The 19667-nt window shown below is 43.0% G+C and overlaps 1 protein-coding gene across 6 annotated transcripts in view; it reads right to left on the reverse strand.

Annotated features, from left to right (window-relative positions):
• Positions 1–19667, reverse strand: part of FAT1 (FAT atypical cadherin 1) — a 331353-nt gene that overhangs the window by 225127 nt on the left and 86559 nt on the right. For all 6 annotated transcript variants that reach the window (XR_012232847.1, XM_073578882.1, XM_073578892.1 and 3 more), the window contains exon 2: positions 2833–6122. Coding sequence is in view for 5 of the 6 variants with exons in the window: in XM_073578882.1 (XP_073434983.1) it covers positions 2833–6097 (3265 nt within the window). In the remaining variant the exon portion in view is untranslated. The remainder of the gene's footprint in view (positions 1–2832; positions 6123–19667) is intronic.

The following is a 19667-nucleotide window of genomic DNA, read 5'->3' on the forward strand; positions in this document are numbered from 1 at the left end:
GAGGTATGATAGGGGCGGCTATGATCAGGGGGTCTGGTTGCCCAATGGATAGCAGTTCGGCCAGGAATTCTGTCACCGTGCATACAAAAGGGGACAGAGCTTTGGGAGGAGTACTGCAACTAAAAGCAATAACTAGGACTGAGCTGAAATACTGGGCACAGCTGTGACTACATGTTATATAGTCGTGTTAATCTCCTCTCACTTCTTGTAACCTACAAGTGTACAAAGATATTATATAGTCACCATGTGACTAGTGGGCCTGTGTAACATCAAATGCCAGGGCTGAATTTTAGTCCCAGTCCGGCCCTGGATGCGCCCGTCACTGTCCAATCAGTACTGATAGTATGAAGAATGGGTACAGACACGTCCTTTTCACCAGTAGAAGGGAAAACCTAGTTGTCAATTTATTCATCAATTTCTAGCTGGAAAAACAGAGGAACGGAACACAGAATTCGGAGAAAATATCTAGAATTTTTACCTTTTGTTACACAAGCCGGAGAGCTGTTTTGTGCAATGACGGCAAATTTTTAATGATGAAGCTACATAAATCTTTAATAATCATAATAAACAATCAGAATATTAATCCTATACAAACTGTATTGACAAACTTTATAAACCAGCGCCATTTTATACTCAAAAAATGTGGACTTTTCTTTCGTTCAGTGTGGATTTCATAAAACCACATGTAGAAGCGGGGTTGGTGGAGTTGAGTTGACAATACATGAATGCGATAAAAAACATAATACGGGCGGGGACAAAAGTTCCATCTATTTACCTGCCATCCGGCCTCACTCAGCAGGATGTGAAAAAAATGCTTAGGCTGCTTCAGCAGATTCCCAGCCAACAGCAAAACAAACATGTTTGCTTTAGATCATCAAAGAAGGCCAAGCAGTTTAGAAAAGCTATAGAATTTAAACACCGATAAAGGCGTAATATAAAGTACACAACAAATTCATAGAAAATGGATCTAAAGTTAGTCTTTGAGATAACAACATTTAATTATTTGCTTTTCATGTATAGAAGAAAAAACGTAGCATGTACTTCAGATAATATATAGACTATAATTTCCTTCACTTTATCTTTCCGAGTCAGACTGAAAAAGGAAGATGGCAAATACAGGTACAAAGAATTTCTCCAAAGATTAGCATAAAGGCTTTACTGCAAAAATATCCAGAAGAGAAGAGGAGAATTCAGTTTTTCTGCGGTAGTAATTAAAGGGAACCTGTCCCCTCTAAAAAAACGTTATTTACTGGCTGGTACACAGCGTTTAAATTATCTCTGGTTGACTTACAAGAGCTGCGTCTACAGAGAGAAACTGAACTTTTATTTACCCTGCAGCTGCTTGCTTTTAGTCTTCGGGCGGCGTAGAGAGCAGTTATAGTAACACTAAAGGCCCGGTCCCACACAGCAAGATCACCAGCGATATCGCTGAGTGTGACATGGATCAGCGACCGGCCCCCCTGCCGGGTATCGTTGATCGCGCTCGACCGTCCTGGGCCGTTTTTTGAACGTTGGTCTCCCACTGGCCAGCACGTATCAATCTAAATAGGTCCTAATTAAAAGTATTTTTGGACTATAAGACGCACCCCATATTTTCAGGAGGGAAAAAAAATGTAATGCAAAAAAATGTAATGCATAAAATGGGCGTCCGTCTTACAGCCCGAATTAAGCTTACAGGCGTGGGGGGGTGAAGTTGAATCACAGCAGGTGTTTGGAGTTGTTAAGCTGTAGGGTGATGTTGCGAGTCCCATCCCAGGCTAGTAGAAGGGGCTCTGACGATATTTTGTGAAAGTACGAAGCCTTCGCACTTCCATGGTTTCAATTTGGTGCACTCTGGGAAAATGACCTTTAGATGAGATCTCAGTACCCGAGATCTTAATCTGCACATACGCCGCCACCGGCAGCCATTTTCCCGGAGTCCACCAAATTGAGGCCATGAAAGTGGGTTGGCAGAGCTACCACACAGTCGAACACCCCCTTCTTCCATCCCGGGATTCGCAGCATCGCCCCATAGCATCGCACCTCTGAACACCCCCTCCTCCTAGCCCATTGCCTGCCGTATCGCCCAACTCATATCGCCGCACACCCGGTAAGGAAGATTCAGACTATAAGACGCACCCCATTTTTCATTTTTTCTTCTAAAGGTTTGCACATGTTGAAAACACTAATAAAATCAATAAAAAAAATAATAATAAAACACATCAATATGCAGGCCCAGCACAGCCTCTCTGCTGCCACTCGTCTTTGTTTATAATAATAGTCTTTATAAGGGGGCATTACTCACAGGATAATAAAAGAGAGCAGCCTAAAGACATGGCCCTAGAAAATACAGCGAGCCACGCCTCATTTGTAACAACCATAAACATTAATACTAAATAAAAAGGCTGCATCTCTGGTACTGTATGGTGGTTTAAAAAAAAAGAATAATCAGGGGATCAAATGGAATGCAATTAGCAAAGACTGGTCATTTTTGACCTGGTGACTCTTAAATCAACCATTGCAGATTGGACTGGTATACTGCAACATATGCACAGCAAAATGTCTGGCCAATGATTCTGGGCAGTCAAAAGAAAATGTGTATTATTATTATTATTAACACCAACATTGTTACAAATCTATGTGCTATTGTGGAATAAGATATGGCTCATCATTTCAGGCCACCTTAGCACTTCCAAGGAGCATTAATTGGACATTGTGAAATATTTTCTCACAGTTCACAATATAGGAACATATCTACAATATGTTTAGATAGGGTAGATCATAAAACTTGACTTCTATTTAACTGCAAATATACATGAAAACAGTTCTACATAACAAGAAATTGACTCTTACCTTTTTCTTCATGAATGGTATAGACTCCAACCCCAGATCCATCCCTTATAGAGTATCTGATTTCACCATCCCGTCCTGAATCCTCATCATGAGCAGAGACCGTCATCACAGGTGTTCCAATGGGAACATCTTCTCTGATCATCGTTTTGCTTACAAAACTAGAGAACAATGGCGAATGCAGGTTCTCGTTCACATCAACAACTTCAACAGTGATGGAACAAGTTGATGAGAGAGAAGTCGGTTTTCCTCGGTCTTTGGCCCGGGCAGTCAAATTGTAAACCTGTTTTTCTTCATAATCTAACTCTTGTATTATCCTTACTGCTCCACTCAGTTTATCTACTTCAAACTTTCCATCACCATTTTCCAGAAGGCTATATCGGACTTGACCGGAAAGCCCTATATCAGAATCATAAGCATCGATCCAAGTTACCAGGGTTCCCACAGGAAGGTCTTCTCGAACTTTAACATGATAGTTGGGTGGAAGGAACATTGGGGAATTGTCATTTACATCTTCAACTAATACTTTTAGGAACATGGTAGCAAACAATTGGGGTTCATTCTCTGGTTGGTCTCTGGCTTCAATTTTGAGTAAGTGCATATGTTGCTTCTCTCTGTCTAGTGAGCTAATAGCTTTGACTATTCCCGTCACACTGTCTATTGTAAAGATATTAGTGTCTGTAAGGATGGAATATCTCACTTCACCATTAGCTCCCAGATCACTGTCAGAAGCTTCTATTTTAATAATTGCTTGGTTCCCTTCCTCATTTTCCTTGACCTCAACAACATAACTTTCTTGTAGAAACTCGGGTGGGTTATCATTGGCATCAAGAACTCCAATGTCTACAAGGCGCCAAGCAGATTTTTGTGGTATTCCAAGATCATAAGCTGTGACATTCAAAGTGTATAAATCTTTGAGTTCCCTGTCGAGTGGTGAAAGAATTTGTATCCAACCATTATCCATATCTATAGTAAAACAACTATCATCATTTCCTCCAGAAATAGCATATACCAACTTGCCATTGAAGCCAGTGTCAAGGTCATTCGCTTCCACATGCATTATTCGTGTTCCGACAGCTTCATTCTCCTTAACTACAATTCTGCTAGGAATTGTGCTTTTAAATAGAGGGGCATGTGAGTTTGCCAAGTGAGTGTCAAAGTAAACTTCCTCTTGTGATCCACGGTTAAACAACTTATTGGCCTGTAGAAGTTTCTCAGCAAGCATTTTGGCAACTCCAGTTTCCTCACAATTTAAGTGAACGACCTTGCGGCTAGAAGTTACAGTAATATTAATATAAATTGGTTTGGCCAAGTGCTCACCATCCGTAGCTGTAATCCTTAAACTATGAAAGGAGACTTTTGCTGCCGGGCCTTCTGAAAGAGACTGTTTTAAAGAAAGAACTCCAGAATTTGGATTCAAATTAAATAAATTTAACTCATTTCCAGATTCAATTTGGTATTTTACTAACTGAAGCTCATCCGCATCAATAGCAGAAACAGTAGTGATTTGATCTCCAATGCCTAGATCCTTGGGGACCGAACCTTCACAGTTTATCTTCTCGAATAATGGTGTGTTGTCATTTAGATTATTTAAGGTCACTGTGATGGGAATTTCAACTTCTCTTCGATAAGGCAGACCCCAATCTGATGTCCTAATCTTTAATGTATAGACTCTTGGCATTAATTCGTAATCCAATTCTTCTGCCGTGCTAATGATGCCCGAAAAGGCATCAATGACAAATGGCACAGGATTTACGTTGGCTATGCTGTAAGTGACATATCCATTCTCCCCTTCATCATAATCAATGGCACTGACAGTAAGAACGTGACTACCTATGGGCACATTCTCATCAACCACAGCCTTATATGATGTCTGGGTAAACTCTGGGGCATTGCTGTTCATACCAAGCACTTTGATCATCACTTTTGTTGAAGCTTTTTTGTCACTAGTAATAATATCCAGTTCAATGTGGGAGGCATATTTTGCTTTTAATGGGGCTAAAGTTGTAATCAGACCAGTATTGGGGTTTATACTGAATCTGGTTCTGTCTGCAGTATGTTTAAAGGCATATTTTAAATGTGGGTGACTGGGAAGTGCTTTTACCATTACAATGGGCGTATTGGGAGGTGCAAACTCGCTTACTTCAGCCCTGTAAACATCTTTCTCAAACTTCACTGGCCCATGTTTAAATTGAGAAGATCTAATGTGGATGACCTTGGGTTGGGAAAACTGCGGTGGAGAGCCCTTGTCTTTAGCTTGTAGGGTTAAGTTAAAACCAAAAGAATGGGTATCCCAATCAATCTCTCTTACAGCTACAATCTTATATTCTTTACTTCCCGGAGAAGTCCTATTAGTCCTGAAGTACTGGAGAGAGTCCCCTGCTATGATACTTAATGAAGCTATTTCTCCATTGGTGGCATGGTCCTGGTCATCCACATTTACAATTGCATATGTCAAGTCTTTATCAAGTTCTGAGGGAGTGAGAGTAACAGTAGAGATGATAGGGGCATGCAAATTTGCTTGTTCCACATGTATAATTAGCCGAGCCATACTGCTAATTCCGCTGCTCCCATATAACTTCATTCCTCGGTCTACTGCAAGAATTTCCATGTCATACTGCTTGGTCTCTGAATAGTCAAGTTTGCCGGTTAGAATAATAGCACCGCTAGTTGGATGAATAGCAAACATTTCAGTTCTCTCTTTAAAACTGTAATAAAACTCCCCATTGGTTCCAATGTCGGCATCAGTTGCACTGACTTTAGCAACACTGCTCCTTATTGCTGTGTTTTCGGGCAAAGAAACGCTGTACAATGTCGGTGAAAACAGCGGCCGTAAGTCATTTGTGTCTAGTACCTGAACTCTAACTCTTGTGCGTGTTTCGGCATTTGAGCTCTTCTCCACCGCTTTGACAGAAAGGAGGTAGTGATCTCTAACCTCTCGATTAAGAATTGCTGTGTTACCGCCCTTGGTACGTATCCTCAGGAAGCAAAAATCTCCCAAGATGTGCTCTTCTGCTTTAAATATATTCTCATTGTCTCCAGAGACTATTTTATATTTGATGTCCCAATTAGGGTTTTTAAGATAAATACCCATTTTGGTTGGGTGTCCGACATAAGTCTTTGCAGCGGAATTTTCATAGATAGTGGCATTGTACTGGTGCTGGGTGAACTGAAATGATGGGGAAAAATGCAGTCCATGGCTTTCATCGCAATCACCAAACTGTTCCAGTAACATCAATAAGAAAAGCGAGGTCAAGTATCTCCCCATGATGGATGACGTAGCACAAGATCACCTGGGAAAGAAAAAAGAAAGAAAATAAATTAACCCGCAGAACACAATGATTAAATAGTCCTAACATTTATTCCGTATCCTTGCCTTAAATTGACTGTGTCAGGTGGAGACCACCAAAGGTGTACAATTAATTAGACTTTCAGCAGTTACCAAAAGATTAATATCAGAATTCTTGAGGGATGATATCCGAACCACTGGGTGGCAAAAAGAAATAAGCTAGTATCATTAAGACAATCAATGCTCACACCACTGGGTGCCATGCAACAAGTCATCTGATCCCATTAAGCCCATTTCATTTCAGGTTCACTAATTTAATTACTGTGGAACCTAACTATGCATTGGGAATATAGCTTCTATTAAAGAGATGTGAAGAAGGTTCAATGGAAGCTGAGAACATAACTATATACAAGATAGAAGACACAGCCATCTAAGGCTATGTTCACATGCACCATTTTTTTTTTTTTTTTTGCTTCGGTTTCATCTGCTGACCAGAAGCTGCATTTTACAGTATCAGCACAAAAGCTATGAGGTTTCAGAAATCTTTTTTATCCCCAGACTGAATTTGAGCACTGCAGTGTTTTAGACAATCTGCAGCCAGTCAAATCTTCCAGCACTTTACAGCATTTTTTCACTCGAAGAAAGCAAGGAAAAAGTGCAAAAACTCTGCAAAAAAAAAAGGCATAACATTTTTTGCTTTTATGGTGAATAAGGCTATGTACCCACATATGCAGAAAAAAACGGACTTCTTCCCAGGAAAAACGTGCGTTTTTTATGCTTTTTTTTGCACTTTTTTTAAGCGTTTTTTACAGGAGCATCCTCCTGCTCATAGAATATAGTTAGAAATGCAGATTTTTCCGCAAAATTAATGAACATGCTGCGTTTTTTTCCGTGATGCGTTTTTTTCACGGTAAAAAACGCATCATGTGCACAAAAATTGCGGAATTCATTAAAAAGAATGGGATGCTTCTTGTATGCATTTTTACCGGGAAAAAATGCTTAAAAAACGCGAAAAAAAAAATCGCTTACGTGGGTACACAGCCTAAAACTAATTTTTATTAATACTTAATGTAGATAAATCACATTTAAAGCTCCAGAAAAACGCATAATATAAAACACAAAAAAAAAAAAAAAAAAAAGAGAGAAGCTCAGCGTCGTTACTGACAAGAGTAAAAATGTTAAGAAGGCTTAAATTCATGCTCACAGTTTTTTCAGCAACAAAAACCAATGTGGTGTCAGAAATTTCACTGCATTCAGTGCACACTTTTTTTGTCGCTTTTTATGTCTGTTTTTTTACTTGATTTTCTTCATCCAGTCATTTGAATGGGTGAAAACTGATGCAAAAACGCTGAAAGAATTGACATGCTGTGTGTTGGCAAAAATGCAACAGGGTCAAAAATACAGGGGAAAAAAAAATTACCTGCATGTACGTAAGATTTCAGAAATCATATTGATTAGGCTGACTACTGTTAAGGCCATGTGCACACGATGCAGATTTGCAGCGTTTCCGCAGCGGATTTTACCGCGCAGAAACGTTGCATATCCGCATTGTGATGTACAGTACCTTTAAAATGAATGAAAAAAAAAACCGCTGTGCAGACGCTGCAGATTTTTCCGCGCGGTTTTCCTGCGGTACAAAATCTGCAGCATGTTACTTCTTTTGTGCGGTTTTCTATCTCCCCTGTTACCAAATCCGCAGGGGGAAGACCGCAATGGAAAACCGCACAAAAACCGCATGAAAACCGCGTGAAAAATGGAAGAAATCCGCAGGAAAAATGCAGGTCATTTGACCTGCGGTTTTCTTCCATTCTGCACGGAAAAATCCGCAGGGCTCAAAACTCCGTCTGCACTCAGCCTAAATGTTGCATACTTTGCGCATCAAATATGCTGCTGCGTAAAAGACGCAGCAAAAATGCCAAGTGTGAATTTACCCTATCATATCATATAATATTACATTTTTGCTAGTATTACAACACATTTGCTAAGAGCACTGACAAATAAGATAAATTAAAGAAGTTGCCCAGGCTTTGGGCAAAAGTCAGTAATTCCACTACGTGACTGCAGACTTGTGAATCCTCACAGCACGCACAGTCAGCTTTGTCAGGATTCTCTTTATGCCAGTGCCGGGAGCAGGTGGGTGTGATTTGCATACATGCAGTCATGTGCCAACTACCCTGTTTCCCCGGAAATAAGACACCGTCTTATATTAATTTTTGCTCCAAAAGTTGCACCATGTCTTATTTTCGGGGGAGTGTCTTATTTTCATGAGAAACATTCCAGCGCGCTCTACCCTTACATAAGGAACGTTCTGTAGCATAAAACCAGTAGTCAGACATAAAGACCGTTCAGCAGAAAAGCAGACAACAAATCAAAGTAACACATTACGGTACGGTACTGTAATTGCCTGACTCCCACACAGGGCCACAAAACATAAGGGCTCAAAAATGGCTCCCACACACTTTCTGGACACTGTACCGCTACCGTAACAATCACCCACAGCAGTTCCTTTACCGTAGCAGCCTCATCATCATTTTGCAGCCCCAAATATTCCCATCATCCCATTGCAGCCCTCATCATACCTTTACAGTCCCCAATACAGCACCCCTTCATTCTACAGTACAGTATTGCAGCCTCCCATCATCCCACATCATCCCACTGCAGCCTCCCATGTGTGTACCGTACACACACACACACACACCCATACATAGACACACACACCCATACACAGACACACACCCATACACAGACACACACACACCCATACAGACACACCCATACACAGACACACACACACCCATACACACACACCCATACACAGACACACACACACACAACCATACACAGACACACACACACCCATACACACACACCCATACACAGACACACACACACACAACCATACACAGACACACACACACCCATACACACACACCCATACACAGACACACACACAGACACACACACAGACAACCATACACAGATACACATACACACCCATACAGATACACACACCCCATACACAGATACACACACACACACACCCATACACACACACACACTTTCACTTTCTTACTGGTTTCCTCCGCGGTGCTGCTTTCAGTGCTTTGGTGGTGCAGGAGCCCTGGGCCAATCAGAGCACAGGAGCCCTGGGCCAATCACAGCCCAGGAACAATCAGAGGCTATGGATGACGTCAGCTGGCCCATGGTTCCTGCACTGTGATTGGCGCAGGGCTCATGGGCGGAGATCGGCACACAGCTCCAAGGCTGTGATTAACTCCTGCGAACAGCGCGGCTGCAGTGGCGGGGAAAGCGGGAGCGAGACACAACTGCCTGCCCCATGCACAGAACAAGGTATGCCTTATTTTCAGGGGAGTACCTTATATTAGCAGGCACAGTGCTCCCCCTAGCATGCCTTACTTTCGGGGGCGCCCTATTTACGGGGAAACACGGTAGATGTGTCCTGTCTCACTAAATACAAGCGTATTTAGGAAGACCAGATACGTCTAGTTGGAGGTGACCAGAAATATGCAAATCACATACTTCTGGTCAAATGATCTCCCACTCAAGGGGCTGGCAAATCCTGACAGTCCGCAGTGTGCACACTGTTAGGATTCACAAGTCGGCAGTCACATAGTGTAACTACTGTATGTAACTACAGACTTATACCCCAAAGTCTGGCCAAGCTCTTTAACTACAGATATAGGATAAGATGGATTTAGAAACAACAGTGGGCAGCAGAAACATTTCCGTGGCAGCGTAGCCCATTGCTTAGCACTACTGCGCTGAAGAAATAGGTCCAAATAAGTGATAAGATTTTAAAAAAAGTCTATCAAGTTCAACCTTTACATAATTATAAAAGGGTAATGAGGCAAAATGAAATTACTATACAGTGATGATAATCATGGTTGTCATTTCATGGCACTGCATACTCTTTCTTAAAAGGAAAAGATTCAAGCAGTACTTTTATTTAATGGATGGCCATCTATCTAAATGGGAACCATTTAGTGGTCACTGAAGGATAAATACCTGGGCACAACCTTCCCAGCCAAATCAGATATTAATCAAGGAACGGGCGCTGGACCGGAGATGGCCAGACGATGCAAATATAGTAATGCCAGGATCTCACGTGCCAATTCCAAGTTTGGCCATCATGTGGATAAACCAATTCTCGTCTTGTCCTCACACTGAAATTGATCAGGTCTATGATTTTTAGCTGCACAGCCTCGGTGAGCAATGTTCTATGTCACTAAGGAGCTAGCAGATTCTTAGCGGGTCTTCAATGAGGCCAGTTGGGGAATAATTCACACTGGATCTTTATGTCATCTGTCTAAATGAGAATGCAAAGTGGTATGCAAGAATAAAATGAGTAGAAAAGGATAGTAAAAGTTTACTACAGGGATAAATCGGAGTGGCTTGTCAAGACAAATGCGGCAATTGTTTAGAGAAGAGGGGGGAAAAAGATGAATAGGACCTCTGGGGAAATGATTCACAATGTACATACACCTACCAATTTTAGTGTCAATTGTAGTCTTAAATCAGTCTACCAACTTGTCACATCTAACAATGGTTAACAGCTTATTGACCAATTCGCCGTGCGTGCTTTGTACTTTCCGCCAGCACCAAGGGGAATATTAGAAAATCTATGAAACTTTCTCTTTTGAGATGGGAAGAAAGAGCTGTGCATCTTCATTTACCTAAAGGTCAATATTACACAGGAGTTTTAGACTCAGAAGGTCTGCAATGAAAATAAACCTAGAAGTGTTCATCATATGAAATGACCCAACAGACTTGATCTTGCTTCACGTTTTTGGGAACCAATGAAACTTTGCAAAAGACGAATGCAGAACTACTAGAAGGAAAGCCTGTTGGAAACACAGGGAGAAGCTTAGGAGTTTGATTCTGTCTGGTATTTAGTCCAATACTCATCAGAGGTCGGACATGGAAAAACAATTCAATAGGACACACTAGTAAGATTTGAAAAAGGCCCTTCCACCAAGTCAAAAGTGGACAGTTTTTGCTCCTATTTTATTCCCATTGCTCCCCCGAGAGATCGGTTTTTAATTCAGCCATATTATTCCAGAGATATGGGACTTTTTGGGGTTCTCGGAGTAATAAAGCAGAGCATCCTGAATACACGCACCCAGAGGATACAGTGAGCCATTCCCTCTTATAACGACATGAAAAATTAGCACTAAATACAAAGGCCCATATCCAAAAAGGGAGCAGCACATCCAAAATAGTTAAATATCAGTTGGTGTTGGTGAATACAGGGATCCAGCGTTTCTGGTGCGTATAAAACCCTTAAATCACTGAATGCACCAAAAATGCGTAGGTGCTACTTCTTGGTCAGTGGATTTTCTCTCATGTTATCACTATTTTATTGCATTTTCAAAAATGTATGAAATTTTTTTATTCCGTTTTGAGCTGGATCTCCTTTACATCCTTAAACATTTGATGTCCATGGCAGTGACTATATTCCGGGCTCCCGAGGACATATTGTTGCATTGGTGAGATGGCTTTTCTTGTTTATTAATATATTTAGAATACTCAAGGGACCAGCAGGAATAAAATAAAAGCACACACTGGCCAATTTTGACTTGGTGACAGGTTCTCTTTAAGTTGCCCATAAACCTTAAAAGCTGTCACACAAATGTTTTTCCATTGACAGCAATTTCTCTGGACCTACCATTAACATACTTGTTATGCTCAGCCAAGAATACATTTGTTCTCAATAAGCAAAGTGGAGGAAGCTAAAATCTCCCTTTTGCTTTTTCACCTTAATAAAATGTCACTTTTCCAACATTGCATAGATCTGTTGGATCCAGTGTTGTTATTGCCAGTCATTGTAGGTATGAATGTAAAGCAATACTTTAGGGATTGTCCTAAACATACAATTTGTCATCTATCCATGGGATAAATGATAATTGCATTATTAATGAGTTCTGGTTCCTGAGATCCCAACCAATCCAGGGAATGGTGGTCCAAAAGCTCTTGTTGGAAAGTAGCTGTATTGAGCATGTGCAAATGGAGCAGAGGCAGCATATGCTCACTACCACTCTACTGACGGCAATCCTAAAACTTCCATTTTCAGAATCCGTGAAGGTCCCAGTGCTTAGACCAAGTAGGTGATCTAATCAGCAGCGCCCGAGCACATGGCACAAGCAGCAGCGCCCGAGCGCATGGCACAAGCAGCAGCGCCCGAGCGCATGGCACAAGCAGCAGCGCCCGAGCGGATGGCACAAGCAGCATGGCCCGAGCGGATGGCACAAGCAGCATGGCCCGAGCGGATGGCACAAGCAGCAGTGCCCGAGCGGATGGCACAAGCAGCAGTGCCCGAGCGGATGGCACAAGCAGCAGTGCCCGAGCGGATGGCACAAGCAGCAGTGCCCGAGCGGATGGCACAAGCAGCAGTGCCCGAGCGGATGACACAAGCAGCAGTGCGCGAGTAGATGGCACAAGCAGCTCACAGATTGGTTGAGATCACTGATGTGACGTCAACGCTGCAAACAATCACTGGAAGCAATGGTGGACACCTGGGAAGGATGAGTAAAGAAAATTTCGTTTTTTTACCCAAATTGCTCCTGGATATAGGAGTTTTCTGGAACCTTAATATATTACACACAAGGAGCGCTTTCCTTAATTACAGGCCCCAAAAAACTTGCTGCAGTGAAGTAAAATCCTCCCCTGCTGTTCTCTTATGACTTGATACTTCTTGAGATTTGATCCTCTTTAAATAAATATTGTATTTGTATCTCCTTTGTGTTGACTTCCTAGGAATGCTCTCTATGAGCATAATAATACATTGTACAGTGTTACAATAAAGAAACAGACATTGCAAGGATAAAAGCAAATCCAAGAAAACATCATGTTTAATAAAACAATATGTGCATGAAATATACAGTGATGAAAGTGCCGGAGATCTCCGAGGCAGAGGATTCTGTCTGTGAAATGCGATGCGGAGAGACACAGAAACCACTGGATTTGGAGGATGTGTATGAGCGAGGTCCCTGCACAATGCATTTTCTTACATTAATCAAACTTCACAGGGAGACGCTGTCCCTCTAAATTCTACACGATCTACATATCCTTACAGGGCTGCGCTCGCAATAGGAACGGATTCACTGCACAGCAATACATGAAATTCTAAGAAAGGTGGGCAAAGGTGTCACGCAAAACACTCTGCCTACTAAGCAAGTATAAGGCAGCATGACGAAAACCATAAAAGAGTAAGAAAATTCATGAAAGCACAAATAAGGAAATCTCCAAGTAGGACATGAATTTCAGGTACTGCTGCACATTTACAGGATTGCAGGTACGTATAAATCACATAATTATATATTATATGATATCACATATGGTAGTGTCAAGTGGTGCTGTAGAGTACATTCCTATGGTAATGGTTTTAAGGCACATAAATCAAACTCTGGCCCGCAAGGCGAGAATATTCGACATGCGATGCCGGGTGGGAGCCTTTTGTATATTTGGCCCGCGATGCCACAAAAGTCCCCTGACTGGCATTGCACTTTCCATTTTACTGTATGGAGCATGTCTTATATACTGTATGGAGCATTATGTGAGGCCATGATACTCTATGGAGCATTTCGTAAAGCCATGATACTGTGTGAGGCACTATGTATGGCCCATATACCATATGATTCATTATGTGAGGCCATTATACCGTATCAAGCATTTAGTGGTGTGTTACGTGGGGCCATTATACCATATGGAGCGCTATGTGGGGCCACTATACTGTATGCAGCGTTATGTAGGGCCATTATACTGTATGGAGGGCTATGCAGGTCCATTATACTATATTGAGCGCTTTTTTGGCCATTATTCTGTATGTGGGGCCATTATACTGTTTGGATGGCAATGCAGGGCCCCATTATACTGTATGGAGGATTATATGAGGCAAATTATACTGCACTAGATGGTAGCCCGATTCTATCGCATCGGGTATTCTAGAGTCTCTGTTAAAATAAAAAATAGTGATATACTCACCTTCCGACGGCCCCCAGACTCTGTCCCTCCTCTCACCACGCTCCCGGCATCTTCCGGTTCCAGTAATGCTTTGCGCGAAACACCGCTGATGAAGTCGCGCTCTTACGAGAGTGATGTCATCTTCAGCCCTTCTCGCTAAGCTTTACTGGAACCGGAAGATGCCGGGCGCGTGGTGAGAGGAGGGATAGAGTCCGGGGACCGTCGGAAGGTGAGTATATAACTATTTTTTATTTTAACAGAGACTCTAAAATACCCGATGCGATAGAATCGGGCCACCATCTAGTATATTATACTCCTGTTACACCCGGAGCTGCTGTCACTGTTCTGCTGTTACCTAATGAATTGTACTCCAGTTACAGCCAGAGCTGCAGTCACTGTTCTACTGTTACCTAATGTATTTACTCCAGTTACTCCCAGAGCTGCAGTCACTGTTCTGCTTTTACCTAATGTATTGTAGTCCAGTTATACCCAGAGCTGCAGTCATCATTCTGCTCTTACCAAATGTATTATACTCCTGTTACAGCCAGAGCTGCAGTCACTGTTCAGATCTTACCAAATGTATTGTACTCAAGTTACACCCAGATCTGCAGTCACTGTTCTCCTGTTACCTAATGTACTCCTGTTACACCCAGAGCTGCAGTCACTGTTCTGCTGTTACCTAATGTATTGTACTCGAGTTACACCGAGATCTGCAGTCACTGTTCTGCTTTTACCTAATGTATTGTAGTCCAGTTACACCCAGATCTGCAGTCACTGTTGTGCTGCTACCTAATGTATTGTACTCCAGTTACTCCCAGAGCTGCAGTCACCGTTCTGATCTTAGGCTACTTTCAGACATCAGTTTTTGTGTATCAGGCGCGATGCGGAGAAAAGTGTAAAAACTGGATCCGGCGCCTGTTGCCACCAGGTCTGTTTTTTTTTCCCATAGAGTTTCATTATTGCCGCATCGCGCCGGATGCCTATGTGGCGTATCTGGTTTTTGCCGGATCCGGCAAAAACAGCCTGTCCAGCGTCTGGGAAAAACGTTGCATGTAACGTTTTTTGTCTGTGGTAAAAAACCGGATGACGCCGGATCCAGCGGAATACGGTTTTTGCCTGATTCCAGCGCCGGATCCGGTTTTTACACTGAGCATGCTCCAAAAAGTATCAAATTTAGAGAAAAACACCTGCCAGTCTCCACCCACTCTATTGGAAAGGTAGAGGGCATTCATCACACTGAATGCAGAGGAAGAGCTGACTGGATCCACACAGCCACAGGATCTGCCACATATCCACCAACCTACTGGATTTGCCAGCCAGACATCCACCACCCACCAACCAACTGGATTTGACAGCCATCCACTATTGGACATCCATCGATCAGGAGTTTGAGTGTGAGTTTCAAAATTTCCGTGCAAGCATAGGTTTTCGTTTTGTCTGTCTGCATGTCCTTGATTCACACAATCTACTGCGCCTATTGAAAACACGCTGACCGCCAAATTGAAATACCCAAGAGATGGCTATTTCAATATGGCATCCACTGCTGGTACCATGCCCTTCCACAGTACCACCAGCAGGTCCTTGCTGGTACCCCACCACTGCCACGGCCCCCCCCCCCGCCGCTGCTGCTGATGGACATGCAGCTGTGGTTTACCCTCCCCCGTTAGATCTGCCGATGCCTGCGCACCCATCACCATCACAGCCAGCAGGAAAGACTGTGGCTTGCGGCCTTTCCTGCTGACTTGTCACCACCATGACCCCCACAACCGCCCCTCCGCTGCAGAACCCCCATCACTGCCGTCACTGTTGGCCACCACGCTGAAGTCCAATGCTGTACCTGCTGCTGCCTGCCCCACACACACACACACACACACACACACATGTATGTTGTTCTTACATTGTACTATTGTTTTTAAAAAGTTACAGCTGTGGTCATCAGTGTAGGGAGGGATTTTAATTATGTAGGACAGTGCGATGTAGTTTGCGTGGTTGGGTGTGTGTATTTATGTGTAAATACTGTAGGGGGAGGTACCATATATACTTGTGTATACGCTGAGATGTTAAGCCCATTTTTGGGGCTTAAAGTCCCCCTCTTGGCTTACACACGGGTCATATACCTGTGGGTCGGAGGGGTAGCGGGGGTGTCACAGATCATACTTACCAGTCCTGCTGCTGTATCTGTAGCCTTGCTCACTTCTCCACTGTGTCTCTTCCTGTCTTCAGCGGTAACGTGGTACCGCTCATTACCATTCCTGAATCTGTGCGATGTGACTATAGCAATATCCACCTCTCCTGGGTCCACTGCTGCTCACTGCGGTCTCTGCTGCATCCTCTGTGGCGTTTAGGCAGCAGGGGGTGCGTTGACGTGATAAGTGCACACCGCCCCTCTGCTGGCTGAACAGTCACTGACAAAAGAAGTGGCAGACAGCGGATATGGACCCACAAGGGTTTTTTTTTTTGGCCATCATATGAGGGCATATTCTATGGAGCAGCATATGGGGCCATAGTCTATGGATTCCACCCTGGGCTTATACAATAAGTGTTACCTTTTTTTGGGGCCTAAATTAGGGGGTCGGCTTATACATGGGGCGGCTTATACACAAGTATATACAGATTAAGTTGTTAGAATTGCTTGCGATGGTTTGTTGTCCAAGCTGCATTTTATAGGGTGGTGAGAGTGGAATTCAAAATATCTTATTTTTAAATATTTTTGTTCTTTTGTTGGATTGTAAAAATCATTGTTGCACACATCACAAATATTAACTACATCGTGCTTGTTTCATGCAGGAAGTTTCCCAGGCCACCACTGCCAAAACCCTGCGTGAAGCTATTTCAACCCATAATGTAAGTATTAAGGCCTGAAAGCTTTAAATATGGTTTGTGTTGTAGGTAACAATTATTTGCACTTACAGATTTTCAGCCAGTCATGTCTTCTTCTGGGAGCCCTCCCTCACATCGCCAGCGAAATGAGGTACATTTTTTTTTTGGCCAGACCATTCTTGGTACACATAACCCTATATATGCATTCTTGTTTAATAGGAAGCTGAACCAGAGGGTCTCTCAGAAGGAGACGGACGTAGCGGAGAAATGCCTGGAGTGGGCTCCCCGAGTGTAAGTATCTTTGCATGCATTGCAAAATGTTCATACACATCACTGGACTCAAAAAACAGGTCAACATAACAGCATTTAATTTTCCTTTTCTTGTTGTTTTTTCATTAAAGGCTTCTGAATCTGTTGCTCGTCGGAGAGTTCCTCAAAGTGCCTCCCAGAGTCGTCGGCAACCACGTCGGGGCGGTCGCCATAGAGTAAGTAATTTTTTTTGGACTTTTGTGGTTTGTAATTAATGCTGTGATTGTTAGGTTTACCTTTTTTGTCTTTAAACAGGCTTCAGAGCGTGCTCACGATTCCGACAGTGAGGATGTAGCTATTGATGTGGACCTCCTAACTGATATGGTGAGAGATCGTGAGCCGCTATGGAATATGGCGGACCGCTTCCATGCAGATGCTTGTGTTACTAGACGACTCTGGGAGGAAGTGTGCCAGGCTGTGGTATCTAACTGGGAGGAACTCCATTCTCGGGCACAGAAAGAACAGCGTAAGTATTCACATTTCAGTAATGTTTCTGGATGTATTGGGCTTGATCCTAAACATTTTGTGTTTTCACTTTTCAGGGGAAAGAGTTCAGTTGCGGTGGCGGTCAATGCGGGATCGCTTCAAGAAGGAGTTCAACAAAGAGATGCAGGCTGCCAGAGGATCAGGAGGACGCAAGAGCCGGAATAAAAAAATGCCCAGGCGCTGTCAACTATGGTGACAAGAAGGTAAAAATTCCTACCAGAAGTTACAAAATAAAAAATGTTAGAATGTGTAACTTTTTTTTGGCAGTCAGGGCTAATCAATATCATGATATTAATGTCTATTTTTTTTCTACATTTTTCAACAGCACCTTCAGCAGCACACGGGAGCCTGCATTGCACCCTTCTGGAGCGATCCCCCAGGAGGCTGTCACCGGGGACCACGACATACCCAACCCCTCTGCACCCTCCATGTCTTCCCTTGTGTGTGATCCCTCAGCCCCATAAACCTCTGCTGGAGCATCTGTGCAGGCTTCATTACATGAAGCTGCTGTTGACGAGGTAGGCTTACCTTTACCTCACCCCTCTGACACAGCTGCCCTCCATAGAACACCTTTGAGCTCTGGGCGGCTGCGTCACCGGGGTCAGGAAAGGCAGTTAGCTACGGAGCTTTTGCATCTACATGCATCCTTTCAAAATGCTATGAAAGTCATGACCCAGCAAATGTCTGCTGGGTTCAATCTTGTTAGTAAAGAGGTGCTTGATTTAAGCACGCGTGTTGAAAGGATGCATCTAGATGCAAATAAAGCACCGCATCATTCTTTTTCAAAGAGCGCCTTGACAACCTAACTCCTGAACAGCAGCTGCATGTAATGCAAGCCTGCCAGGTGGCCTTAGCACAGGTGACATCAGTAGCCCCTACAACCGTCCCAGTAGTTGCTCCAGGCCCGGTCCTTCCTACCCCTCCTGTACCATACCATTTTACCCAGTACCAACCTCCTGCCCCTTTCCAGTCTCCTTCCCTGTACCAGTTCCCAACTGCATCCGTGCCTCCACTCCCTTCCCAACCTACACTCCCTTCCCAACCTACACTTCCTGCCCAATACATCCAGTCTCCTTCCACATCCCAAATTCAACCGTCCTTAATCAACACCCACAGTTTTGTTTCCCCCCAGTCTATTGTTTTCTCCACCCTTTCACCTTCTTTCTCCATTCCTATACCTTGTCCTTTGGTCTCTGACCCCTCACAAACTCCATCCTCCCACACTAACCCCGCTGTTGAAGTGGTCCAAACTGAGAGCCCATCCAATAGTATTTCCGCTACACATTACACAAATCTTTAGGGTATGTGCACACGTTGCAGAAAATTTCTGCACAAAAACCTGAATCCCTTCCCAGAAACCGCACCTATTTTTTCCGCGGCGGTTTTTGCGCATTTTTTGTGCGGTTTTGATGCGTTTTTTACCGCAGCGGTTTCTAAAAGCATGGGAGAAGCCTAAACCGCGGAAAAAAACGCAAAATTAATGTGCATGCTGCGGTTTTTACCGCAATGCGTTTTTTTCGCGGTAAAAAACGCATCAATGTGCACACAAAGTGCAAAATGCATAGAAATGACTGTGCAGCTTATTTTTAGCGGTTTTATAGCGGTTTTATAGTGAAAACCGCGGTAAAAACCGCTAAAAAAACGCTGTGTGTGAACACAGCCTTAAGGTGTTTTGTTACAAATAAAAGTTTTCTTAAAAAAATATTAAAGAAAAACTTTCAGCTAAAAGCTGATAAAAAATAAATTTTGCTTTTGAGTCAATAAAATGTATTTTGTTTCTTTTACTGTTGAATCTAAAATGTCTATCTATAAAACTGAATGAGTGTGTGAGTATGTGAGTTAGTGCGTGAGAGTAGGTGAGTGTGTGTGAGTATGTGAGTGAGTGTGTGAGTGATTGTGTGAGAGTAGGTGAATGTGTGTGAGTATGTGAGCGAGTGTGTGAGTGATTGTGTGA

Source organism: Dendrobates tinctorius, unplaced genomic scaffold, assembly GCF_039654945.1.
Source record: "Dendrobates tinctorius isolate UK_male_01 unplaced genomic scaffold, ASM3965494v1 ptg000008l, whole genome shotgun sequence".
In the NCBI taxonomy this organism is placed as follows: domain Eukaryota; kingdom Metazoa; phylum Chordata; class Amphibia; order Anura; family Dendrobatidae; genus Dendrobates; species Dendrobates tinctorius.